This window comes from Onychomys torridus, chromosome 21 (genome assembly GCF_903995425.1).
Source record: "Onychomys torridus chromosome 21, mOncTor1.1, whole genome shotgun sequence".
Taxonomy (NCBI): Eukaryota; Metazoa; Chordata; class Mammalia; order Rodentia; family Cricetidae; genus Onychomys; species Onychomys torridus.
In genome coordinates, this window is record NC_050463.1 from 17,059,833 (window position 1) to 17,087,770 (window position 27,938).

Sequence of the window (27,938 nt, forward strand, 5' to 3'; positions counted from 1 at the left end):
ATTTGGCTGGGAGCCCCAGGGATTGTTACTCTCCCCACACTCTGACTGGCAGAGAACTTTTGGGAGGTGCAGGTGCTCACGCACTGGCACAGGTGAGCAGTCTCAAAGCAGAGGAAAGGGACTAAATAAAAGCTACTAAGGGAAGAAGTTGAGTGCTTTCCATAGATAGTAAACTGTGCATTTCATTTTATTTATGACCCCATATGTTAGGAAGGGACGCTGTTGAAGTAACAATCATTCCAAAAGCAACAACCAACAAACCAGTATTTAATTTGGTATTTAAAACCAAGAATTAAAAATCAAATGGAAGCAGTGTCTAAAGTAACTAAGATAATTCATAACAAACAGCACAAACTCAAGCTCTACTTATCGGAAATATGATAATTCATCGGAAGTAAGCTACAATGTACCTGTAAGGATGGAGTAAGGGCACACATTAGCAAAGGTCTACTAGGTTTCCAGATTCCCTACAAACTTTAAAGGACTTCAGAACACATTTCTGTGCAAACACCGATCAGTTCTAATTTCTTCTCAGTCTTCCGTACACGACCTTATTTGAAGCAGTGCATTTCCTAGCACAATTTATGTTAATAAAATCGTTTTGAAAAGTATTTTCTTTCCCAGGTATTTCACTGGTTTGAAAGACATTTTCCAGAGATTAGTCTGAATTTCTGTTGCAACCTAAGCCTTTAATGAAGATAAGCTTCTGAAAATAAGGCAGTTTCTCTATAATCTGCTCATGAATAGAAAACAAATCTTTGGTTTTTTGGTTAAAGTGGCAGAGAAGATTTTGCAAAAAGAAATACTAACTAACCAACACAAAGAGCTCTTAACAAGCAATGGGAAACTCCAAACCCCATCAAGGTAAATAGAGTACCTAAGGCACCTCAGGTTCAGATGATACAATCGTCGGCTTAGAGTTCGAGAATTCTTATATACATGATTCTTACCATCTGGAGATGGAAAAGCTGCAAATGTGATGGCCACCATGCCTGCTGTGACTCAGGAGAGAGTGAACAGTGTGATGGCCAACATGCCTGCTGTGACTCAGGAGAGTGAAGAGTGAGATGGCCAACATGCCTGCTGTGAGTTCAGAGAGAGTGAAGAGTGAGATGGCCAACATGCCACTGTGACTAAGGAGAGAGTGAAGAGTGAGATGGCCAACATGCCTGCTGTGAGTTCAGAGAGAGTGAAGAGTGAGATGGCCAACATGCCTGCTGTGATTCAGGAGAGAGTGGAAAGAGCTCATGAATGGGAGGATACTGGAGATGTTCCCGTGGTCAGAACATGAGGAAAGCAAGGTGACACCAGTGCATTTTCCAGACTCTTAATCCACTTCTCTTGGAGCAGGAACGTTCTTGACTTCATTGCCTAATACACCAAGTGTCAAAGGTTTCACAAATGTAGATTTGAAGGAAAAAAACAAAAACAAAAACCCAAACCCATCAAATCTCCAAAGGCGACTTGGAAATGAATAATACTTTACTGTTGGGACTCCTTCATATTGGTGTGACAACTTAGCTAGCATGTTAACTCATTATACAGGTTCTTTCAATTCTATCTAAAAACAGACCACAACTAAATGGGAAAGTTACAGAAATCCCATTTGAGCATACATAAGGCCATGATGCTTAATGTGAACCACCACTGCTTGGAGAAAAAGACATCCAACGTCCACTTCCAAGAGAAAGCTCTTATCCAGTAGACTGTCCACTACCAAGTGGGGGAGTGTGGTGCTTATACTTCAAAAACTCCTACAAAGCTCACATGCAAGACAGTACATCTAGATTTGTGACTGGTATGAACATTTAAGGCTGTCATTTTCAAGTATCAATGTTTAGTGTTCCATTACCCAATCTGTGCAATAGTCAAAGCTGTAAGCACAAATCCTGGAAGATAACAGAAGCTCGCTAAAGACAAGGAAGTCGTAGTTGAAGCAACAGCAAATTGAAACCTAAGAAAGGCCGCAACACTCTATGGGTTGATTATGCTTCCCAACTGCGTGAGTGGTTCGCATGGAAGCTTTGTCTACCACGAATGTCTGTTGCATGGCCTTTAAAGAATAAGGCAGATCCACAGCAGACTGAGGAAGAAAGCCACATGGTACCAGCTAGTTATCAAGGTGGTTTGCCTCCAGTACACTCTGGTGGCCTATTCCTCTGAGAAGGGTTAGAAATGGCTCTAGTACACCAAATAAGCTTTACAAAAGAAACATGAAAGTTTGCTTCCAAGTTTTTTTTTTTACACAGGGCTTTTTACTTTGGGACCCACATACCCTGTCTGGCATAAAATAAATCACCATTATTTAGTTCTGGTTTAATGAAGTGTAGCATGGCTGAGGAAACCATCTCGGGAAGACTGTAGTGTTCTGCTTGCCTTACACACTAGGTGTGTGCATAAGCTGTGGGCTGCACCCTCTGCGGCTACAGTACCCGCAGCTCATGGAAGCAGAGTACCCACATGTTCCATGTCACATGCTTCGATTCTGTGTCTTCCCTCTGACCCAACTGAAAAGGTCCTAAGGTTCGGTCAGCCTACTCACTTTGATGTACACAGTCAAAGTGGGAATTAGAAAAATGACCAACTCATTCAGAGAGCTAAACTGAGCAGGATTATGGCAAGCTATGGCCCAACTTTTAAATTGGTACTTTAGCATGTATTTCATGCATTTTGGGGGAACATCAAACTAAATCTACAGTTGCCAGAAGCCTTGTTACCTTTAGTGCACATTAACTAAAATGTGCACATTTTTAGTGTTCATGGTAAATGCAGTTACGATCTACTAAACTTTTGGCATTCTTTAAGAAAGCACATTAAGCTTTACTATAGAAATGTTTATGTTACACTTAATTTGTGCTCAAGTAATAATGAAACATTGGTTGGTTTTGATCTCATCATTCTTCCCTTAGGTGTGGCCCATCTCCTGTACACTTGGAGCGACCTTTGGCTACGTGGCTGGCCTCGTGAGCTCACCACTCTGGATATACTGGAATAGAAAGCAACTTACATACAAGAACAATTAAGAGGAGAAAGGGAGGCGGTAGTACTTTGTGCAGATTCCATAAGGGCTGTGCAGAAATGTGTATGGTCGAAGCCAAGCGGTTCCATTTACAGCACTGTTGTTTTTTCAATGTCGTTTCAACATGATGTGATTGTAGCTTTTTAACTATGAAACCCCTGAGAGATTGTACCTTCTAGTGGAAATAAAGTATTTAGAGTAGATTGTGGCTTCAGATGCTGTTTGCTGCCGCTTAGACCTTTAAGAAACATTCTCAGTGAACTCTGGAGAATGCTGAGGACAGGTTCCCTCCCTGCTCAAGTTAAACTGCTTCATTGTAAGAGGTCAGGACATTGCTGTAGCATTTCCAATGCTTTCTGGGAGAAATGGACAGTTTCCTTGGCCACTACAGACTTTTCTCACGTAATCAAACAACAGTTTATACATCTTGATCCTATTCTTTTTTTAACTGCGTGTTTCTTTGGAGTTAAAATGGCTATGATAGCCTCGTCAAAAACAGTCTTCAAACCCTTCTGGGTCAAAGCTGAACATTCCACATAGCAGCATGCGCCTATCTGGGAAGGAGAGAAAAGCCACAATTATATAAAACAGTTTTATACAACTCAGTAACAACACATTTACAGGAAGTTCTAAAATACAGCTATGCAAAAGAATCTCATTGCCCATATTCACAATACCCTGAGAGAGAGAGAGAGAGTTGTTAAAATACTAGTGGATGGCCTTCCAGATTTCTCAATGAAAAATTCATTCATCAAATATTAGATCCTTGCTACACATTAAGCAAGTGCTTAAGTGCTGAGGACATGTCAATGACTAAGGGGTCCTGCTGTGTGGCGCCACAGAGCAGACACAGCTAAGTGCTGGGGAGAAAGAGCAAAGGGAAATGCCAGGATGGTGGTCGTACGTCAGGGAAGCCTCCACAGCTGAGAAGGTTGAACAGTGAGGAACCTGAGGAGCCAAGGCCTAGAGACCAATGTGGGAGGCAGTTGGCATATCCAAGACACAGTAAAGAAGCCAGATGTGGGAAGAACACAGATGTGACTGTTCCCTGTGTAGATGATAATCATGCTTGAGTCAGTTTCTCAGGATTGCCTGGCTGCTCTGCCCGTTACTGTTTTCTTCAGACTACATATTACCTTCTGGCATTCTAGCTCTATGCTCACTACTTAGGGTTGGTTTCTCTCCCTCAAAATACGTTATCTCCATAAGAGCAGGGTAGGAACTTAATGTGGTGTACTGTCACCTGGAAAGTAAGGATGCACACTTTCTATTCATTCTTCTTGGAGTGGGAGCTCATGTTCACTTCTTCAGACCTGGTGACTGGGTGGATGCTCTTGGCCCAATTTCCTGCTGGGTTATATGTCCTCTCCTGATGGACTCATTTTATGCAAGAGGTTCCTGCATACTAATATGTTAATGCCCTACACATGAACCTGACTTTGATTTCTGCAGTTCGATATGATAGCAATATTTATGCAGTCAACTCGTCTGCATTTATAACTTTTGCCTTTATGCATTTAGAAATTCCTTCTCTCCCCAAGATTATAAAATCAAATGCAATGAATTTCTGAAGTAATTTGTTGGTGATATCCTTTCTCTGCTTTGGGAAAAGCTGTCCTTCAGAAAGTTCTCTTGCTCCTTTCTATCTCCCAATAGTATATTTGAAAAGATCTTATTAGGTAGTATTTACACAAAAATCCTAGTAAAGCCAGTGGAAGAAGAAGAGGAAGAGGAGAGGGAGGAGGAGGAGGAAGACTTAGAAGAGTTCAATGATCTTATAGTCAGATGGAGAGGAAAAGAATCTGGCTTTGGGCCGGGCGGCGGTGGCACACGCCTTTAATCCTAGTACTTGGCAGAGGCAAACGGATCTCCAAGGTTCGAGGCCAGCCTGGTCTACAAAGCGAGTTCAGGATGGCCAGGGCTACACAGAGAAACCCTGTCTCGAAACAAAACAAAACAAAAAAACCCCAAAAACTCTAGCTTTGGGGTAAGGGAACATATGAGTTAAAAGGTATTCTATGTATCTGTAAATAATTTTTAGAAGTCTAGCCATAATTTTCTCTTTAGCCACAGATTTAAACTGTCACCTAATGTCACTCCCACTGCACCTGCAGGAGTCGTAACTGAAAGCAGAGCCTCATTTGGCACAGTACAATGTTTCAATAATTAAGAAGGGTGTGAAGCCTCGGCACCTGCTTCTGGCTCTAAAAAGCCACCTACCGATGGCTTTAAAGGTACCACAGTTGTAAGCACAGCAGAGGCAAACAGACATGTAACCCAGAAGCCCAGCTCTGCCATCTATTTTTTTCACTGCCAGATCTCAGGCAAGTCTCTTTGATATTTAAGAGCCCCCATTCCCTCTTGTCTACAGTCAGGGAAGCAGGCCTCCCTCATGGTGTCAGTGCAGAGATAAGGGAGGCAGTGGGAGAGAAGACCCGGCAGTGCCCGGGACACAACACACAGGGCAGCTGGCTTCTGCCGTTACTTCACACGCGTGTGAAATCCAGCAGGAACTCGTTACCTCTTTTGCTAGCTTCTGCCCTTGTTCCACACAGACAGGTTTTTCCTTCATGTCATTCAGTCTTGCTAGAGTTTTGGGGTCATCTCGGAGATCAATCTAATTAAGAAAGATCAATAATGTCCCATAATAAAAGAAACCAGTGCATACAGTCCCACTTAATCTCCACATATTAAAAAAATAAATGAAACAAGATTTTTAAAGATACTAATACAATTTTGGGGAATTAGTTTTATATAAAAATAAGAGGAATTACCATTTGAAACTTATTAAGTGCACCACTTGTAAAATCATAGGGTCTTTTGTCTGAAAGCAACCCCTCCAAAACTAGATAGAGAGCTTATTCTTAAGTGAATAAAATCAAAGCAGACACACCTGAGTTCCTATTAATAGGAAGGGGACATTCGGTGCATATTCCTTAAGTTCTGGCACCCACTCCTCTTTCACGTTTTGAAATGAGGCTGGATTTACCACAGAGAAGCATATGAGGAAGACGTCAGTCATGGGGTAAGATAAAGGCCTCAGACGATCATAGTCTTCCTATGGACAAAGAAAAGGAAAATGCATTATTTACACTTACATGTCTATACATTAGTAGCAAAAATACATTAGGTCACATGGTCAAAAAGTACATCCAGGAATGTCTCTCGCCATGAAATAAGATGATTCCATTTGGTTTTGTTTTTCTTTTTTTTCTTAAAAAAATTAGTACAATTAACAAATCAAATAAAAACTAAGAAAATAGAGGGGTGTGGTGGCACACTCCAGTAACTCCAGCATTCGGGGGGCTAAGGAAAGGAGGAGGTGGGGAATTCTAGACCAGCCCTGGGCTACATAGTGAGATTCCCTTCTCAACACGGGCGCACACGCACACGCACACGCACACGCACACACACACACTCAGAGTGGGAGGGGGAAGAGAAAGAATACATTGTGATTACTAAAGCTGTCACTACAAAGTCTGTACGAAGACCCAAGGCGAGCTTGATGCTAAGTATTCTAACCTAATAACACCCACTGAATATGTATGGCAAATATTACAAGAGTCCAGGTATGGAGCAACATGGTCCTTCATGGACTTCATCCTTAAAACTGCGCGATTCAGATACAGAGGCATAGAAGGCGAAGGACCTGTAAGGATGGGCCGTCATGGGAAAGATGCTGGCCTTCCAACCTGGGGCTCGACTGTGGGGCAGTGTTCTTAGTGCTTAACAAGCCTTCACTGAGGCTCTTAGTTCCGACTTTCTTGTCCTCCCCCTTCCCCTGCCCCCATCCCCTTTGTGTATGTGGCACATGGATATTAAAGACAAAAATTATGTCACAACCCCTCCCACTTCCCTTTCCCAGATGTTTCCTTGGCTGGTTGCCAGTGTGTTTTTCTTTGCACGTATACACCTGGAACTGCGCACATCCACAAAGCCACACATACGATCAAATAATGCATTCTGTTCTGCAACTACCCTGTCCAGTCAGCCTGGTAATCTCTCCACACCAAAATGCATGGACAATATATTACATGGGTTACACCGCTGTTTCATGACTCTTCCTAACAACACGGACTGTTACATGGGATACATGGCTACAACATGGCTCTTCCTGACTACACTGGACTGTTACATGGGATGCACGGCTACTGCATGGCTCTTCCTGACTACACCGGACTGTTACATGGGATACATGGCTACTGCATGGCTCTTCCTGACTACACAGACTGTTACATGGGATGCACGGCTACTGCATGGCTCTTCCTGACTACACGGACTGTTACATGGGACACATGGCTACTGCATGGCTCTTCCTGACTACACAGACTGTTACATGGGATACACGGCTACTGCATGGCTCTTCCTGACTACACCGGACTGTTACATGGGATACACAGCTACTTCATGGCTCACCTCCTCATAGGTGTTTTAGTTTCTGCCACACAATGCAGTGACTATCTCATTTTGCATGGACTATTTTCTGTGACACTAAATTCTACTTACATTCTAGCAAGAGAGTAGAATCGGGATTCCGTTTCTGTCATGGCTGGACTCATCTGGTTTCATGGAAACTGGTTTTGGAGGGAAGACTACCTTCTTAAGAGACCCACTTTACTACTAGAACAGTATAAATGTGGAGCTAAGAGGATATTTTAAGAGATTGTCCACTTAGTTTCTGCAGTATTATTTCCCTACTAAAGAATTTTCCTTTCATGTCATCTGACATTTTTCTCATTATAACTTTCAATCCAGCAACTCTCCCCTACTTGTGAGTGACTAGTTCAAAACCCCATGATACCAAAATCTGCAGATGCTTCAAGTCTCTTCTATAAAATGGTGCCATTAATTATATGTAACCACTGTACACCTTCATGTACATCTTAAATCACTAATACATTGCTTATAGTGCCTAATGCAACACAAAGAGTTACCTTACTATATTTCTTAGTGTCCTGGCTAGTTTTATGTTAACCTGACACAAGCTGGAGTCACTGGAGAGGAGGGAGCCTCAGTGAAGAAAATACCTCCAGAAGATGGGGCTGTAGGCAAGCCTGTAAAGAATTTTCTTAATTAGTGATTGATGGGGGAGGGCCCAGCCCATTGTGGTCCTGGGTTCTATAAGAAAGCAGGCTGAGCAAACCATGACGGGTAAACCATAAGCAGCACCCTCCATGGCCTCTGCATCAGCGCCTGCCTCTAAGTGCCTGCCCTGTTTGAGTTCCTGTCCTGACTTCCTTCAGTGATGAACAGTGATGTGGAAGCATAAGCTGAAATAAGCCCCTTCCTCCTCAAGTTGCTTTTGGTCATGGTGTTTCATCGCAGCAGTAGAAACCCCAACACTCGGGATGATGGCAGGAAAGATCTGCACGTTATGTATTTATTTCTCCCAAATGTTTTCAATCCACCGCTGGTTAAAATCTTATAGTTCAATATGAAACCTGCAGACATGAAGAGCCGATGTGTAACATCTAAATCCTTGTCTGTGGAAGTTAACTCTTCTATTTTTCCATGAGTCTTTCAAATGACAATATATATACTCTGCAGGCAGCTTTATTCATCTCGCTGGCTCATCAAAGGGCATATACTCTATAGCCACAGGCAGTGACAATTTCTGAGTTGACAGAACAGGACACTTCTACAATCTTTATGCTTCTTTATTTTATTTGTTAATTTACTTTCTCTATCTGTCTGTCCATCCATCCGTCTGTCCGTCCATCTGTCTCTGTGTGTGTGTATGTGCACCACATGCACACCTGGTGCCCACAAGGTCAGAAGAGGCTTCCGATGCCCTGGGGCTGGCGTCACAGATGGTTGTGAGCCACCATGGAGATGCTCTACCAGGGCAGCCAGCGCTCTTCACTGGGCAGCCGTCTCTCCTGCCCTAGTGTTTACTTTCCAATGTGGGGGTTTCTCCTCGCTTTTCACTAAACCTGTGCTCTGTGTTTAGAAATCAGGCCAAGTTCCTGCATCACTTGCTACAGTGTCCTCCAATGAGCTGCTTTTCCTATTCTGGCCTAAAAGGGTGAGAAGGAGAGGTGTCAGTTGAGGGACAATGAGCAGGGTGGGTCTGAAGCATGCTATAGCCTGGAGAGCTAAAAAGAAAATCCAAAAATATAACGTGAGCAATAATACCATCATACACTTATCTAAAAAGAAGCCAAACAGGTGGCCAGTAAACACCAGAAACATGCCAAACGAACATCTGCAGTCAAGGAAAAGGAAGACAAAATGATGCTAAGACCCTGCCCACCCCAGCGAGGATGGCTATCAGCAAGGATGCAAGACAGCCATGCTAAGCATGCTGGGGGGTGGGGGGTGGGGGCGGAGCCTCATACTCTGTTGATAGGAATGTCAGTTAGGACAGCCACTAAGAAAAACAGCAAGGAAGTCCTAAATTGCATACACAGAACCCCTACAAGCTGAACTACCACGTGAGCCACCTGTACTATCCCCAGAGTATACACTCAAAAGAATCAGAGACAGCATGCCATGGGGATACATCTACCCATGTTCCCGGTGGCACTAGCCATGGCAGCCAAGTTACAGAATCAGGCTAGCTGTCCATCAAAAGGTACACAGATGAAGAAAATGCCAACATGCATGAAACAGACTTTCATTCAACAAAATCATGTCATTTGCAGGGAAATGGACGGAGCTGCAAGTTTGTTAAGTTAAGCAAAATCAGCCAAACAGAGAAAGACAGCATGTTTTCTCTCATTTGTGGAAAGTAGTGAGGGACTGCCAGGGAAGGTAAGGGACCCAGGGAGAGAGGGGAGTAAAAGCGTGTGGTTGGGAGGGTGGATACAACCAAAAAATATATATGAATGTATGGATACATCACAGAAAAACATGATATTGGTAATTGGTATGCATTAATAATTCTGATTTTATAATACAACCTGGGGGCGCTGGAGAGCTGGCTTAGGGGTTAAAAGCACTTGTTGCTCTTGCAGAGGACCCAGGTTCAATTCCCAACACCCACATGGAAGTTCATAGCCACCCGTACAGTTCCAGGGGACTGGACACTCTCTTCTGACCTCTGGGGGTACCAGACACTGACATGGTACACAAACATACACGAGACAAAACATTTATACACATAAAACAAAACAAAAACCAATTCCAAAGCCCTGTTTCAGAAAGTCAGCTTGAGTGTTAGGTCGTCTAAACAGCTGCCCTGAATATATCTTTCACACCGCAGTCTCGATAGAACTGCTAGCTTATCAGAAGTTGAAAAGGAAGCCCACACTTTGAGCATCCCACCCAGCGACTTGAACCTGCTGGGCAAACCTGCGCTTAGCCTTCTCCGGAGGGTGGAGTGTCCTCATTAAAAATCATTCTTCTCCCACACTTGGATTTCCAATTTTCACAGACACAAAAAAATACGGGTATTATCCCCCAGGATGAGGCGGAATAAGACAAAGCCACGGAAGCGCTCAGCGCTGCACCTAGCGCATGAAAGGACTCGGTGCATCTCAGGGGAAGCCAACTCTTCAGTTCTTCCACAATCCTTGCACGGTCCTCAGGGCCCTGTGCTCCTGACTTTATCGCCTGGCAGCTACAGAGAAGTTTCTTTCCCAAGAAATAAAATTTTCTACGCTTTCATCAAAACCCAAACCAAAGTCTCGAGGGCAACATGCTTTTCTGATTAATAGGAGGAAAAATGATTTGTTAACGCTGTACTAATTGGGCAATTTGGAACGCAACCAGCTTAAGACTATTGGAAACATCAAAGAAATATCTGTATTTTTTTTTTTAAGACTGCCAAGTTTTTTTCAACCAAGTTTACTTCATCACAGAAACAGAACTCTGTACTCTTTCTGTAGGGGGCTGTGCAAAGAAAGTTAAAGTCACTGGATTCAAAGTTCCCTAGAAATGCTTAGTCACATTAATCCAAACATTGCCTGCTTTTATGAAATAGGCCTGACTTTCCCCAGTGACAGACGTGGACATATGGGAGGAAAATTAGATAGATCCTTTCTAGGTATCTATTAAATTGTAATTTTTTTTTGTTAGAATAATTACATGCGGGGAGCTATAGCTATAAAAACAGAATGGAAAAAAAAAACAACAACAAAAGCATGTACAGACCTTCTTGGAAGTAAATGATGCTAAACTACCTAAAATGAACTGCTCTTGCCTGCCATCTTGGGCTAAATAATTGGCAGTTATTTTAAGAAAGAGATCTCTCTTGCTTTCATGCAGTCTGAGTAATTGGGAGGCTAATAATAGAGAGCAAATTAAAACATAAGTTATCCCTTGTGTACACAGTACCCAGCCTCTCACAAAGCGGCTTCTACCCACTGCACTGTGTTTACACGGACTTAGCGTGAAATGGGGGGTCTGAGAGGGAGGGCAGGGGGCTGGCACAGTCTTTCATCTCACATTAAGTACTATAAACATAAACACCTTGAGAGTTACATACCGAACAAGCGCCCTTAATTATAAACACCATTTATCCAAGTCAGAACTTTCTCATCTGAGAATCCTGTGTCCTCCTAATTAGTAAACCAATTATATATTTTAGTTCTAATTTTTAAAATAGGCATTTAGTCATTTAACTGGAGCATTCTTGAGCACACAGCTCCATGCATTAAAGGACAATTAGCCAACATCAAAATACTGAATTTTGTCAACGGGACTTTGGGACTGCTAAGGGAATTCTTTAGCTTCTTACCAACTGGCTATCTCACAGAGGCTCCAGTTTTTAAAACCCATGTTCTGATAGCTTATGGAGTAGGTTTCACAATATTGAACTGGTAGAAATGATCATACACTCAGCACACGACAAGAATCCCAGACAAGAGAAGAAATGTGTTCCTAGAGGAAAGAGCGTATCTTCAGGAGCAGCAGAGAACTGAAGTCAGGGTCCTTTCAGAGCCTTGTGCACACAGGGCCCAGGCAGCAAAGCTACCAGCCTTTCCTCTTCAGCACAATCCTCGCTTCCTTCCTGCATACCTGGGCATTCCCTCCCATCTGGCCGGTCTCTGGATAGCTGTTTAAAATACATATCCATAGGAAATTTCTCATCACCCACCGACACTGGACAACCTGCCTCTGCTGTGCATTGCCAGTGAACATTCCATCACCCTGGCCACTCCAAAGCCATTAACAAAGATTTGTTTAGATTACTCTGCATGGGGATGTCCTGAGGATGAATGCACAAATAAAGGACCTCACTGTCTTTACGCACTTATAAGTTAGCTGGATATTCAAGACACAAACAGAAAAAGATGATCATATACAACGATAGGACAGATCGAGGCAGAGACTTGATCAGGTGAATAGATAAATGCTTAATCCAAGAGACACTATTAAACTGTCCCAAAGTGCTCAGATTGGTGCTGTCATCAACCAGGGCATGAAGAAAGGGTAAGGCTCAAAATCCAAATTATAAAATATATTAGAAACCTTTGCAAAGTTCTCCCATGAAAGATGTATGTTAAAACTCAGGCCAGGCCAGGCAGTGGTGGCGCACGCCTTAAATCCCAGCACTTGGGAGGCAGAAGCAGGTGGATCTCTGTGAGTTTGAGGTCAGCCTGGTCTACAGAGTGAGTTCCAGAAAAGGCACAAAGCTACACAGAGAAACCCTGTCTTGAAAAACAAAACAAAACAAAACACACAAACAAAAAAATCAGGCCAGGAGGTGACCAAGGAGATGGCTCTGTAGTGAAGAGCCCTGGCTGCTCTTCCAAAGGACCTGGGTTCAATTCCCAGCACCCACATGGCAGCTCACACCTGTCAGTAACTCCAGACTCCAGTTCCAGGGGATCTGACACACTCATACAGACATAAATATAGGCGAAACACTGATGCACGTCAAATAAATAAATCTTTAAAAAAACAGGCAGTGAAGTTAAATGAATGAGCAGTCCACGATTGTAAGACATTAGGGCTTTGAACACCATACACCATCGAGACGGATGAACTGCAGGCTGATGCGGAAACACATGAGGTTAGCCCCAAGGAGGACTGCGTGGGCCGGAAGTATCACTTGATGTCAAACATCCTTGGCTCTGGGAAAGTGCATGGCCAGGCAGACAAGCTGTGTGTGAACATGCCATTACAAGTCAGAATGTTGTAGATATCAAAGCGGTGATTAGGAGATACCAAGAAGAGAAAATATCAGAAATGCAGTTGAGTCAGGCCTTACAGCTGGAGAGGTCTGAACAGGTACAGGGGGTGTGGCCTCGGTCAAGCCTCTTACTTCTGGGACACTTAGTTTCTCTGTAAAATGGGAGGTTGTCAGCCACAAATGCTCTGAAGGCCAGAAAAATGCTGTAGTGATAAACTGCCCTTCCCAGTCATCCAGGACACAGTCCATTATCAGCGTCTACAAGCTCCCCTCTGTGACAGCCTGGGATGAGGGTAAGGGGGCCACAGAGGACTAATTCTTTCAGGCGAGCCCAGTCTTCTAAGTCCAGAACAGCTGCTGATTATTCTCAGAGATAGAAGAGCTGTCTGACACCCGTGAATGCCCTGCCAACTGTGACCCTGCTCCACACGGAGTAGCAACTGTCTCGCTTTCTTTATCTGAAACATCTGTTTCCAAGGAGAAGCCCCAAATAGGCACCCTGCCCTCTGGCAACACCCGAGCCCTCAAAAAGGGTGCATAGCCAGGCCAAGCAGGCTCGGGCTCACAGACGGACTAACTCATGAGGAGGAAAAGGGTCCGTCCTAAGTCCAACAAGATCTTACAAACATTCCAGAGTCCTTTGTGGTAACAATCGCTTCTAAAGCTTTATTTCCTCTGTGTAGCCAACTGTCTCTTTCAAGTTTGTTTCTTATCTTCTGGAGAAAGCTCAAGTCTCAGGGTTCTGTTTTATCTCAGCTGACCCCACAAGGCAGAGAGAGGATCGAGACTCAACTAAATATGGCCCTCCGTCCAGCAAGCTCCATTTCCCCATCCATGTAGAGACAGTAAATATAGCATACACATGTTGAGAGGAGGGAGCCGGATTAGTGCTCTGAGCTCTTCTAGCAGACTAGCCCGACTTTCCAAAAAAAGACAAGCCATGGCCTCTCGGCCAGTGCTGTCTCTTCGGTACAGGGTGAGGTGACTCCCCTGGTTGGAGAGGTTTGGGAGCTGAAATTCTACACTGTCGGGAGCTATAATTACAAGTTGCTTTTACTAAAACAGAGGTCAGCGGGCCTCCAGGAAAGGAGTTAAATGCCAGCTCACTCTCCTGGGTATAGCACATAAGACGTGTGCCTGACTTTGTGGCTGGAATTTCATGTTGTTGGGATCATGCACTCGCTCGCTCACTCACTCACTCACTCTCTGCAGCATATGTCAGGCAACAAGGTGTTGACTGTGGCATACACACTAGTGAAAAGCAGGTATGAATCTTGCCCTCCTGCACTTCTGGCAGAAAATGAAGGGTTAACAAGGGGCTTTCACTTAGGCGGTACAAATCTGTCTGCAGGACACCCTGGAAACTGGGAGTTGCTTTGGCTTGTCAAAGAGAAAGAAGAGATTGCTGTCCCTACACTGCTGAGCGTAAACGTTCAGAAACATGAAAACGACTTTGTAACTACATGACTCTAGGGCCTGGCGTGGCTGAATATATAAGCATAAACGATCTATTCTTTTTGTTTTGTTTTGGTTTAGCATGGTTTAAATACATTTTCTAGGAAATGATCTCAGTGCAAACTGAGTTCCAAGCACTGAAACATCACAAGGTGACGACACCTTTGCTGAAGGTCACAGGCTGCTGGCAATACTGCTCTTAGCATGCAAATGGCCAATAAAAACATGATTATGTCAGTCACTCTGGTGACTATTGCATTTATGGGAATTTTATAGGTACATCATTACAGAATTATGATTTCAGGAATATTGCACCCTTGGAATCTAGGAACTTAGTGTAGAAATAAGTAATTTCAAGATGGATTACTTTCCCCGTATCCTGCCACCACACACATGGAATGTTAAAGGTTGACTAAAAATTATGAGCCTAGGGAGGTTGCATTACCCATAGATTTCATTTGAGCATAACCAGAGCGAAACATTTGTTATAAATGGGGAGAGGGGGTGAGTCTGATGAAGTTGTTGAGGTACTGAGTCAGGAAAAACTGTCCCAAGGTGATAACAACCACAGGGGAGGGAAGGGAAAGGCCTGGGAACCAGGAAAGGTTTAACTAGGAAGATGGATTCTGACAGGGAGAGAAGGAAAGACCTCTCAGCCTGAGGTCTGGGAGCAGGTTTAGGGGCCAGCCCCAAGGCCCGATGGGAAAGGCCAGGGGGACAAAGGGCTGGCTGGAGAGGGAGTCAGCCTGAATCATCGAAGCCATGGACTGTCATTAAACCTGGAGGCAGGGGATCACAGAATCGGACTTTTTCAAAAGCAAACAGGAAGACAAGACAGGCTGGATGCTGGAGGATGAAGACAGTGGCCTGAACCCAGTGGAAGAAGCTGGCCCCCAGAGCACTGGTGGTGTCTTCATCCAGTCAGGAGGCAGACTCCAGCTAGGTGACAGGTTAGACATCAGGTTCTCACCAGTGCTTCTAGAAGGATGGCTGGAAGATTTTATAGAGCAGAGGAAACCGAGGTGGGCAAGCACATTAGGGAAGAAACTGGGGGCTAGTGTAGACCATGCTGAACTTGAGACCTCTTGTAGGTACCTCCAGATAGACTTCCGAACTCCACAGCCCCTTCGGCTTGAATCAGAACCAAGCTGACAACCTGAACTAAATTCACTTCTCAAGAATGCAACTTGGGAGTTTGCCCCCCTCAATAAAAGAAGCTGCTACCCACTCAAGCTGCCCGAGCTAGAAACCCAGAAATCCTCAGCAGCTACTCCAATGCACACAGGGATCCAAGCACACATCTCCGACCAACTGACTGCTCAGGAGGGTCACATCCCTTCGCTCTCCACACTTCCTTCCCGGGCAGCACCTACTCACTTTCTAAGCCAACCATTTCATCTGAGAGGTCTCAGCTGGATGCCGGATTCAGACCGCTTGCTCCTTTTTCTGGCAGCGTTCACAGTGGTGCCTCTTCTCTGTATCTCCTTCGGGAACTCCCTCAGAGCAGGTCTGAAAGGCCTGGTATCAGGTATCTGCTCGTGGGAGGCGAAACCAGGAAGTTGCCTGAAGCCTGGTCATAGGTAGCTTGCCCGTGCTAGCTGGAGCTGGAGAAAGTGTATGAACTGTCTGAACTCTCCAGCGACACGCTACTTTGTTGCGTTGCTATTGTCACTTTTAAGAAGGAATCAAATTGGCCCCCCCCCCCCCCCCAGACCAGGGCTACTTCTCTGCTGAATGATGCTTGCTCCAATTCACTCAGCAGTGACCTCGCAGCCCAGGAGCCTCACTCCAAGACACGCCTCAGATTTTAAGCTCTTCCTGCAGCTTCCGCTACCTTTTATCATTGTCTTGACATTTATGGTGCAGAGATACAGAGGACGTTGCTGATCCAGCATCCTTGTACTTTTCCTTCTTTCCAGAACCCTGATACAGTTCAAGAGCCACCCTCTTCCACTTAGACACATGGGCCCGGGGAGCCTGATCCTACCCTTGGCTAGAGAAGGGCCATTTAAACTAAGTGGCGAGTTCTACTCTCTGCCCCTGGTTCTTGCCCGGGTACGTGACCTAAGCTGTCCAATCAGAATGAAGCAATACCCGAAGAGCACAAGATGCACTTGCCTCTCCTGCTGTTCCCTTGACCTCCCCTTCCATCACACTCCCCAAGATGTAAGGATTTACCACTCACGGGCCCAATCTCCGCAGTGCATGGAGTTAGGCCAGGGTGTCCTCAGCAAGGGTCAGAGCCTGTCTTGTGTCCCTCTTCACCTTCAGTTCTAAAGGAGGCTGGGGGAGTCTTTTGGAAAAGGCAGGTTCTATGTATGTGACAACTCAGTCACAGAACCTGTGTCTACCTCCAGGACCTTTTCTCGTCACTATCTCTTAATAACACAGGAACGTAACCATCTATCGTGTTAGGCATTGTAAGTAACCTAGAGATAACCTAAAGCATGCGGGAGGGTGCTGGGCTGCAGCTCAGTTGGCACAGAGCTTGCTTAGCATTGGAGAAGCCCTGGGTTTGATCCCCAATGCCAAAAAAGGCATTTGAGGTGTCCATGTCTGTGATCCCAGCCCTCAAGAGACAGAGGCAAGTCCAGGATTGCCATATGCATTTCCACACTCTCGAGCATGGTGTAGCCTCCTGACACATGTGTGACATGCCCCGTTGCCATGCTGAATCACTTTCCTTCACCTCTACCCGTGTTGTACTGTGAGGATTCCAATGGCGTCCTGCAGTCCTGGCCATGGAAAGGCTACCTAGTTCTTGCTTCCACAGAACTTCTAGCCATCCCACTGGCTTCACCATTAGCCCCATTAAGAGGGTCGCTGCCTCAAGGAAGCTCACAGCTTGTCCAGTGTTCCACGAACAGCCGGGCAGAGCTCGAACCCAAACGAAGTTCTCTAAACAGCGAGTGTTTGCCTGCAATGCATCATGGGTTGAGTCACTGACCTTCTGAACCTGAGCTGGGCTCGCTGGCTGTGCAGTCTCTAGCGGGTCACCTTTCCAGTTTCCTTTCTCTACACTACCACAGAGCCTCATAGCAAGCTGGGGGTAAGATCAAAAGGCTCAAGTGTGAGAGGCACTTAGCACATGGGGCGGCTGTCGACAGCCACCCCACAGGCTCCATTCAGTTTCAGATTTGGAGCAGAGGTATAAATAGGGGTGTGTGTGTGTGTGTGTGTGTGTGCGCGCGCACGCGCGCGTTGTGAATGAACTGTGGGCGAAAGTGACTTTGAGAAAAACACATGGAGATGTTTGGATAAACCAATATACCTAAAAAAATGTGCCCTGGGGTGGGGGAGCCAGCTGAGTCAGTGAGGTCCTTCTGTGCACAGGTATGGGAATCTGACTGTACCCCGGAGGGGGGCTGGTGCTGCTTGTAATCTCAGCATTGGAGAGGCAGAGGCAGGCAGATCTCTCACCGGTCAGCCAAACTGACTTGATAAGCTCCAGGTCAGTGAGAGACCACCCCCAAAGTAAGGCAGTGTTGCCTCAGGAATGGCACCCGAGGCTGACCTGGGGGTTCCCTATACATGTACACAAATGGGAAAGAACCTAGATAGAGAGACGCACCCATGACCCCGACTGAACACAAGCTGAGAGACGCAGTGATGGAGGCGAAGGTGACGATGCAGCCCTACAGGGGACGAGTAACCAGCAGCCATTAGAAATGGCTTACACACAGTCTGTGTTTTGTGTATTGTTCTTGGAGACGGTCTCGTGTAGCCAGACTGTCCTCAAACTCTTCAAAAGTGCTGCGTGGCTACGGATGACCCCAAACTTCTGACCTCGCCTCTACCTCCCCAACTGTTGGGAGTACAGGTTTGCAACATCCAGGCCTTCATGCATGCCAGGCAGGTATTCTGCCAATCGTTATACAACCTCAGAGGCAGTGCCAACCTGGGTAGGTCATCCCTCATCCCCACCTCCAGGGCACTGAAGACAGTAGCCCAATTCCAGGTGACTCAGTCGTGAAACTGTCCCAGAAGCAAAGGGTTCCCAGGGATGGATCCAAGTTCAAAACCACATCATGTGACCTGGCCGAATATATATATATATATATATATATATATATATATATATATATATATATATATATATATATATATATATATATATATATATATAAAGTTCTGGCTCAGGATACCCATCCAGCGAGTGCCTTCAGAGCTCATGGTCCATCATGGAGGCTGTACAGTGTGCTACCAGGAGAATGGAAATGTAGAAGTCTCCTGTCAACAAGCCACTGGATTATTTAAGAAAGCTTAAATGTGGCAGCAAGAGGAAGTCACCACACAGTGGACAGCAGATCCGCAGTGCAGGGTCTGGGCTGAGGACATGCGTTGCCTGAAGCGACATGTGTCATCTTATGTATTCAGTGTTCTACAGCCTCTCTCCTCATCATCTGTGTGAGAGTGCATGGACACATGCAGGTATACATGTATGTGCTGGTGCACACATGTGAAGAGGCCAGAGGTCAACGTCAGGCAGCTTCCTGTTGCTCTCTCTCTTTTATTTTTTGAGACAGGGGTCTCTGAACCTGGAGCTCACCAATGTGGCTAAGATTCTTAGTCAGGAAGCCTCCTGACTCTGTCTCTCCAGCACCAGAGCTACAGATAGATATGCCCTGTCCCACCTTGTATTTTATGGACTGTGCAGGGATCCAAACTCAAGACCTCGTGCTGGTACAGCAGGCATCTAACTGACTGAGCTACCGTGGCAGACCTTATCATCCACTGTTAAAACAAAAGCAAAGGGAAAGACTTGATAGACTTAAGTTCACTGTTGGGATTCAGTAGGACACAGGTCCAAAGAAGACCTTGAACCCTTAAATGCAGGTGTAGGTGGTTGACAAGAGGCAAGGTGCTTCGTGCCATGAGAGATCAGAAGACAGAAAAATCTGTCCCTCCTGAGACCTTAGAAGAGGCCATGTGGGAAAACCACCAGATGTGTCCTGTTACCTCCTCTAATGGCATTGTTATTCAGGCAGCACCAGCTCCTTACTGGACCCTTTAGAAAGACCAGACTCTTCAGCAGAATGTTCCAGACCTGCCACAGCTGACCTCAAGCTCCTCTGGCAACCTAAGTTTCAAGAGCTCATTCTGACCAAAATGGACACAGGATGCTCCCGACCACTTCTGCATACCTCCTGCGCTTTTCTCTTAGCCTGGAACACTTCCTCCACCAAGGGTGTCTCCCCTCCACCCCAACCCACACGGTTCATGCCATCTCCTCACCTAGGAGGAGTTCAGGTCTGTGGGTGGGCTAGTTTTATGTCAGCCTGACACAAGCTGGAGCCATGTGACAGGAGGGAGCCTCAGCTGAGAAAAGGCCTCCGTAACACAGGGTGCAGGACAGCCTCTAGGGCATTTTCTTAATTAGTGATTGATGTGTGAGAGCCCAGTGCATTGTGGGTGGGGCTGCCCCTGGGATGGCGGTCTTGAGTTCTGTAAGAAGGGAGGTTGAGCCAGCCAGTAAGCAGCACTCCTCCATGGCCTCTGCATCAGCTCCTGCCTCCAGGGTCCTGTCCTGTTTGAGTTCCTGTCCTGACTTCCTCCAGTGATGGACAGTGATGTGGACGTGTCAGCCAAACAAACCCTTTCCTCCCCAGCTTGCTTTTGGTCATAGTTATAGTCACTCTATAACTAGAACAGTCTGCCCTTGACCCAAAGCAAGAATTGTTCTTCCCTGCTGTCCAACCACTGGCAATAAGACTGCATTTTGAGATTGGAATGAATGGAAATCTGGGTTTATTAGTCATCAGTACTACCAATGACTAAGGTGACTAGGGAACATGAAAGTACCCAAATCTAACCGGGGTGACTCAGCTGTGACCGAAAAGGCAGTATTTGGGGTCGCATGACAATGTGTTCACTGGAAAGTCACGGTCTGTGCAGACCCTACGGGGTCAAGTCTTAGCCGGAAGACATTAACATTCCAGGTGCTAAGAGGAGGGTGCTGGACCTTGATGGACATAGATTCTGGTCACTAGAAAGCTGGGTTCTCATGTGGAAGGAAAAAGCCATGATGTGGTTTCAGGGCCTCAAGGACAAAACCTCTGAGACATTCAATAACTTTTGCTCCAAAGCCTGAACACCGAGCAAGCGTCTTACAAAATCATTTCCCAGTGTCTTGAGGCAGGCGCTGAGAAGGAGCCGCTACTGGAACATATTTATGTTTCTAATTATAAAGGGGGACAGCTTCAGCTAGCTCCCAGCTGACTGAACACATACATTTATCTCTTCTCTCTCCAAAGTCCTCTAAGATGTACTGGGATATTTTTCTTTTCTTTTCCTTTTCTTTCTCTCTTTCTCTCTCTCTCTCTCTCTCTCTCTCTCTCTCTCTCTCTCTCTTTCTTTCTTTCTTTTTTATTTTTTTAAGGCATACAGCCACATGGAAAAAAACCAACAGGAAAGGAGACAGCAGCCACAAAAATTTTAGAGTCTAGAGGCCAAAAGAACGAAGTGAACCAACTTAGCAGACCCAGGGCTGTAGCTCCTAGGCCAACAGAGTGGGACTCAGGAGCAGCTGTCTGCAATAGCAACATGCCCCAGGAGGCTGAAGGTGTGAGGACAGTGTTCTTCTAGATAGAGGACAAAGGTGAAGGCATGCTTCAATTTCTGGCCCCTTCTATGCCACGATAAACTCTTTAACCTTGCAAAAGGCAGAGGGTATGTGCTTAAAACTGAGGCCCTCAAGGTGCCTTTTCCAACTGTTTCCCAGGTCATTAGCAACCTTGTATTAGCCCTTGGGCTGGAGAATGGATAATTCTTTTCTGGGGAATATGACCCTAGCCCAAGAGGAAAGATAAAAAAGACTACTGATTTTTATAGAATTCCCCAAAGAAAAGGTTTAGACAGCTCACAGTGAAATCATGATTTTTCAACTGGAAGTGGGGGAAATATGGGAGCCATTGTCCCAAGGGAACATGTGTCAAAGTCTGGTGGCATTTTGATTGCCATAACTGGCGGAGGGTACTGCCAGCTCTATGGAGAAGATACTAAGGGTGGTTCTACACATCCTATAGTGCATGAAATGGCCTCTTCCTCAATAAAGAACAATAGTCCAACCCATATCAATGGTATTTGTTGAGAAATCCTGACCTACAGGAAGAGCTGAATTCAAGAGCCCCTCATGTATCCCACATACTAAGTATAAGTAAGCACCTGTGGAGATGCCAAGTTAACCTTCTTTTGCGGCAGGGATTGAGATGTGAGCAGATAGATAAGGAGACAAAAACGTCTAAAGAATAAAGACACAAGAAATCAAAGTCCATGAGGCTGGAGAGATGGCTCAGTGGTTAAGAGCACTGGCTACTCTTCCAGAGGCCTTGAGATCAATCCCCAGTAACCACATGGTGGCTCACAACCATCTGTAATGAGATCTGGTGCCCTCTTCTGGCCTGCAGGCAGAACATTGCATATATAATATATAAATAAATATTTTTTAAAAAGAAAGAAAAGAAATCAAGATGCATTCAAAGGACCAGGATATATCTACAGTGACCACCCTGTAGAAACACAGACATGGGACTCCATGGAAGAAACCTTTCTTTCACTAGGACTCAGCCATTACCTAACATTACCACAGTCCCTAGAATCAGTCACTCCCTGATCTACATCATCAGTATTGAGACTGTACTGTATATAGTACAGTCCTCTCGTATCTGCAGGATACGGTCTAAGACTCAGACATCAGGAACTGTGGACACTATCGAACCTCACAAATATTGTGTTTTTCCTATATGCACATACCTATGATAAAGTTTAATTTATAAATTAGGCATAATAAAAAAATGAAAAACATAATAAACTCGATCAATATACTGCAGTTAATAAAACCTCAAAGAAGTTATCATTAACATCCTTAGAGAAATTACAGAAGATATTTTATCAAAGGAAAACAAACCAAATGCTGGGCGTGGTGGCATATACCTTTAGCCCCAGCACTTAGGCGGCAGGGGCATGAAGATCTGAGTTTGAGGATAGCCTAAGCTACATAGTGAGCTCAGGCCAGCCAGGGCTACATAGTGAGACCCTATCTCAAAGAACAAAAAAAATCTAGAAGAGCAATTTGGAGTGAGGGGGGGTAGTAATATCCAGAAAACAAGAAAGACCCCTGAACGTTAAAAATAGAATCACATTTAAAAAACAAGATAGGGATATAGTGGTAAATAATAAAATTGAGGAAATAACCCTAAAATGGGGCAGCATGGCACAGAGAGTGTAGAAACGTAAGAAAATGAAGAAGACATTCCAGGAACTCCGGCCATCAAATCTAGGTAACAGCCATGGCATAACAGGAAGTGAAGAAATCAAAGAAATGAACTAGAAAGTTTCCCAGAAGCAAAATACAAATTTCTAGACGGCAGGTGTACAGTTGTCAGCTGGACCCCACCCGACAGTGGACGTCGGGGCATTTCAGGGGGGTGAACTCAAAGGTCCTGAAAGTCTCCAGAGTCAGGTTCCTGAAGACAGATCAAGAACCCACTTGGCATGAGACTCATACAGCAAAACAGAAGCTAGAAGAGAACAGAGCAACGCCTTTGAAATTCGGAAGAAGGAAAAGGCGAAAGAAGACATAAGCAGCTAGGAGTAGACAGTGGCCATCCCAAGGGAGGGGACACGTCCTTGCTATTGAAGAAGCACTGGGGGAGCTTTGGTTTCTCCATAATGGGCCCTCTCAGGACTGCTGACTCTTAAACCATCTACATTAAAACTTTGATAAAAATAAAATGGCTTTCAAAAAAACTGGGGGGGGGGGGGAGCAGAATAAAGAGGTAAATTTCTAAAATTATTCAGTATCACTACTTAGAGCCAATCACTTTGACTATTTTGTTACAATCTCCCCTTGTTTATTATACGTGTGTATATTTTCAAAGCTGTATTCATTGCTGTTTATAGTTTTAATTCATGCTTTTTCACACTGCATCATGCATCATTAGCTTTCTATGTTTCTTTACATTTTTGGAAAAGCAGTTCTGAATGGCTGCTATTATCCTAATATACACTGTAATTGCCTTCTGACTGTTCATCAGTGTGTTTATAATTGGTCACTGCCGTAAGTAATGCTGTGAAGAATGCCATTTTATGTAAGTCTATATGTACTCTGAGCATTTTCTTGTTATAAACTCAGAGAAATGGATCGCTGCAAATTCAAGAGGCTTTGTCAAATATCCTCAGACTAGCTGGGGCAGTTTTTACTCCCAACTACATGGGGTGTCCAACCTTTTGATGTACCAACACTACACTGTCATCTACAAAGTTCACACTCCAGAACCCTGTAATTGAGTTAAACAAAAATCTCTCACACATACAAAGATCTCAGAATGTTTTAAATAAGTTTATAATTTTTTTTTCTGGGCCACTTTCATAGCTATCTTGGGGCACATGTAGCCACAGGCCAGGTTGGTCATGCCTGATAGAATATTAACTTTCCTGTCTCTTGGGTATCAATTTTTCCTATCTTATCCAATCCAATAGATTAATCTTTTTATTTGCATATCTCTGCACAGTGAGTTTTGATTGGCTACTTGCTTTTCTTCTTCTCTGGCCTATTGGTTTATATCTTTGTCTGTTTCCTACCATATGCCTTTTGGTAATCTCACTTAGACTCTTGTTTCTTACAAGACAGTACAGACCCATGGACCTGACTGTCCATGACTGTTCCCAATAAAGCTACTTCTGAGTTGAGGTGACTCTGCAGAGACTCTGCCTGGGTGGACACATTTGTCACACTTTTACCATTTTTACAGAATCTTCGTTTTCTATTTGTGTTTTGGTCAGCCGTGTACATTTCTTCCCAATTCTAGAAACCATTCCTACAAAGGTAAAACCCACTGGATAGGTATTTTTGTTCCTTACCTAATCTGTGTTTCATTTAGTCATACATTTGATGAATAAAGAAATTAGGGTAGGGATGGAGGTGAGAGAGGCCAGGAACTAAAGCATGAAGGAACAAGACTGCTGGATAGGAATGGGGAGAGGGGCCACATTCTTTAGGAGCCAAAGGACATCAGAACTTTGCATTCTGTTTCCCACCCCAAATATGGTCCCCAGAACTTAAGAGAATGGCCATGGAAAAAAGACTAAAAGAGAAATTCCAGCTGAAAAGGAATGAAATATTAACACTTTCTGCAATACAGATGAACCTTGAGAACATGATGTCAAATGAAAAGAGCCAGTCTTAAAGGAGAAAATATCTACACAAAAAGCCCAGAATAGGCAAACCTATGGAACAGAAGTAGATCAATGGTTTCTGGGGGGAAAAATTTCTTGGGGGAGGTGATAAAGACATTCTGTGACTTACAACATCTCAGCAAGAGTAAATATACACATCGCCAGCTTGATCTACCCAGGAATGGCCCTTGCCCACGTGCTGGGTTACTGATACCTCTGTTACCCAAGTGGTAGTGGGAAGGCTGCATTGTCTGGGCCCACCTGAACAATACAGCATTTCTGCTACATCCCTCTCATCTCCACAGGTCACTCTGGACAGAAGGCATAGTTCTGTGGGTCTAGACTCGCTGGAGAAGAACAGTTCAAACCCACAGCCAGGATTGTCTCCAAACGGACCCGGCAGCCTGTCTCCTCCTGAGCCCTGTGATGGCTGCCATTGTGCTTACATGGGCAATGCATTAAAACCACCACCTACAAGCTGATTTTAAAGCCTTCAATAATGTCTAGACAGGTCAGAATCCTCTTCCAAATGGCAGAGCCATTTATGAAATTCTGTTTTGTTTTGTTTTTTTTTTTTTTTTCCATAATAACTTGACTAACAGATTCTCTGAGATCCAACATTCACCTAGTTCCCATGGGGATTTCCAAAGCTTGTATAAAGTGCTGAGTCACACATGTTTCCCCACTTAGGAACTTCAACAATCTTCATGAGTAATAAAGATCTACCCAGGGATGAAGCCAAGGGTCGGGTTGTAGCTCAATTACTAGGTTAAAATCAAAAGTGGTGTAGAAGCCGACCTCAAATGGAAGGGGACTGACGAGCAAGCCCCCTCAGACTTCGGATTTCTAGATGAGGCCTGATTGACTCCACCTGTTGGACAGAGTCCCTAGTGTTGGGGGGGGGGGTCAGAAATCTCCATCCCTCCTCTGCCCCTCCCTTGTCTTCCCCCTACATCTAGCACCATCCCCAGGTTTTCAGGGCCAGGGAAGCTTCTAGAAATACCTTCGGGTAATAAGAGTGGCCGAGCCCTGACCCAGCTGGCTGAGGAGGACAGCCTTTTGCAGTTAAGCTGGAGCAAATGGAACTTTAATTGACCTGCAGAGGCAGAATTAAATGCTCTCAGTGGCAGCTCTTATAAGGGGTTTCCTCCGAGCCAACTCACTCATAACACCATGTTATTCGAAGGATGGTGCTTCTTCACTGGAACAAGTTGGTTGTTTTTTTTGTTGTTTTTTTGTTTCTTGTTGTTTGTTTTTTCGAGACATGGTTTCTCTGTGTAGCTTTGTGCCTTCCCTGGAACTCACTTGGTAGCCCAGGCTGGCCTTGAACTCACAGAGATCCGCCTGCCTCTGCCTCCCGAGTGCTGGGATTAAAGGCATGTGCCACCACCGCCTGGCATATTTTATTTTTTTCCTTTTTAAGGGATGCAAAAAAAGATAGCATTTTAAAGGAAAGGGGCAGAGAGGAACACTGAGGTCAGCCAAGGAGAGAGTCACCACTGCCAAGGCGGGAGCTGAGCAATACAGCACTTCCTCAGTCTCCAGCCAGTGACCTGCCTGGGATTTAAGACCAGAAGGCGCCACAGCCCATCTACTACTGTGGAGCTAAGGCAGCTCAAATCCAAGCCATCTTCCTGATGGGACATTGGGTCTGATACCACGAACAAACCCCAGCTAAGGACACCAGGCCTATCAAGTTACTCAGTGTTCAGAAGCGAACATGGCTTGGCATGTAGACCTCATCAGAGAATACAGGTGGAGTCTACTATTTGCACACCCCTAAGGCAGACAGCATACTCCTAGAGCCAAGGTTTGCCCCCATGATATCCTGCCTCCGTTTTTCTCCGGCGTCCAGAGGCGGGCTGGGAGGGCTCCGTTCATTAAGCAAATGCGGACCGTCCCAACACATGTTCAAAATGAGGAAGGAGGCCAGGCGAATGTTTAGGAGGGAAGCAAATTAGACATCCAGTTCAGTCATGCTCCCCGGACACTGGGAGAGTGTGTGAGGTGGGGGATGGTAAGCAGCGTGCTGAGAGGAGATGCCAGGACTCATGGTGTCCTTGCAGCTCTGACTTTTGGGGTCGACATCACAATCACCTGTGCAGCCTGGACTGACAGTGATTTCCCCAAGCTTGTGATTTAGGAAATCCGGGGTAGATTCTAAGATTTGAGATAGGTGCGTACCAAGCTCCCAGGCCATGTGAGGAGCACACTTGGAGAAGCCAGTACGTGGAGTCTGGTGTTTTGTCCACTGAGGAAACACTCTTTGACTAGAAGAGCAGCCACTGGCCTCTGCGGCAACCCCAAAAACAGACCCCATTGTACTTCCGTCACGGGCTCGGATTTGATGCTCAGGGACTGTTTACTGGCTGGCTATAGCGGGATGCTCTCATCTAGCCAGCTACCATGGAAAGCTAGAGGCTAGAGGATCTGGGAGCCCATGGGCAATGAGGATGGCCCAGGCGGGCAAACTGTATATAGAGAGGCAACAAGTGGCAGATGAAGATATGAGATGCATTTAGGGGATGTTTAGATGAAAGAGACAGTTTCTTTTCAGTGCACACAATAGGCAAGTTCTTTACCACCGTGGTACATCCCAAGGCCCAGATGCACATCTGTGAAGAGGCAACTTCCCCTAAATAAGAAAACTCTGAAGGATAAAAAGAGAGACCTGAGGAGCCAGTGTGGGGCAGTTCCCCCAACACAGGTCAAGTCAAATGGGCAGAACAGGGCACAGGAAGCAGAAAGGGCAAGAGGGGTGCTACCCCTCAGGCTTGAGGGAAGTCCACTAACAATTCAACACAGGACACATGGCAAATGGCACCAAGCTCCGTCCACTCATGAGCACCACCCCAGACCTGCCCCTTTTAAGGAAGTACAGTGGTTTGTGGGCAAATAGACAAAACCATCTCAAGTTCATAGGAACAACATTTGCTGGAGCCATCTCAGCACCTGCCCGGCATGCCACCTACAGAAACCAACCTACCAGCTCTTCTGTTGAGAAAAGCAATTGTAGTTTCTGCATGGCATGGTCCACAACGGAGCAGGTGTCGTGGAACAAGGCATTTGCTCATGGGCAAGCTGATCAGTGTCAACAAATACAAAGATCCCAGGATTGGCAGTCCCAAGTCCTGCCCTGGAAACTTGCCTTTTAATCTTTACCAACTACATGGCCTGGAGCAAGCCACTTAACCTTCTTGACCCTGCAAA

At 45.2% G+C, this 27,938-nt stretch overlaps 2 protein-coding genes across 4 annotated transcripts in view; one reads left to right on the plus strand and one right to left on the minus strand.

The window, feature by feature from the left end:
* Pigf (phosphatidylinositol glycan anchor biosynthesis class F) overlaps positions 1 to 27,938 on the plus strand; it is a 56,052-nt gene that overhangs the window by 26,639 nt on the left and 1,475 nt on the right. Inside the window, exon 6 of one of the 2 annotated variants that reach the window (XM_036170856.1) lies at positions 25,034 to 25,239. In XM_036170856.1, the coding sequence (XP_036026749.1) occupies positions 25,034 to 25,210 (177 nt within the window). In that variant the 3' untranslated portion in view covers positions 25,211 to 25,239. Of the gene's footprint in view, positions 1 to 2,909; positions 3,223 to 25,033; positions 25,240 to 27,938 lie in introns of those variants that run through there. The other variant, XM_036170857.1, reaches the window with a different exon arrangement.
* The window catches only part of Rhoq (ras homolog family member Q), a 36,074-nt gene continuing 8,305 nt past the window's right edge, over positions 170 to 27,938 (minus strand). Inside the window, exons 3-5 of one of the 2 annotated variants that reach the window (XM_036170862.1) lie at positions 5,913 to 6,077; positions 5,541 to 5,636; positions 170 to 3,573 (exon numbers count right to left, since the gene is read on the minus strand). In XM_036170862.1, the coding sequence (XP_036026755.1) occupies positions 3,418 to 3,573; positions 5,541 to 5,636; positions 5,913 to 6,077 (417 nt within the window). In that variant the 3' untranslated portion in view covers positions 170 to 3,417. The remainder of the gene's footprint in view (positions 3,574 to 5,540; positions 5,637 to 5,912; positions 6,078 to 27,938) is intronic. The other variant, XM_036170863.1, reaches the window with a different exon arrangement.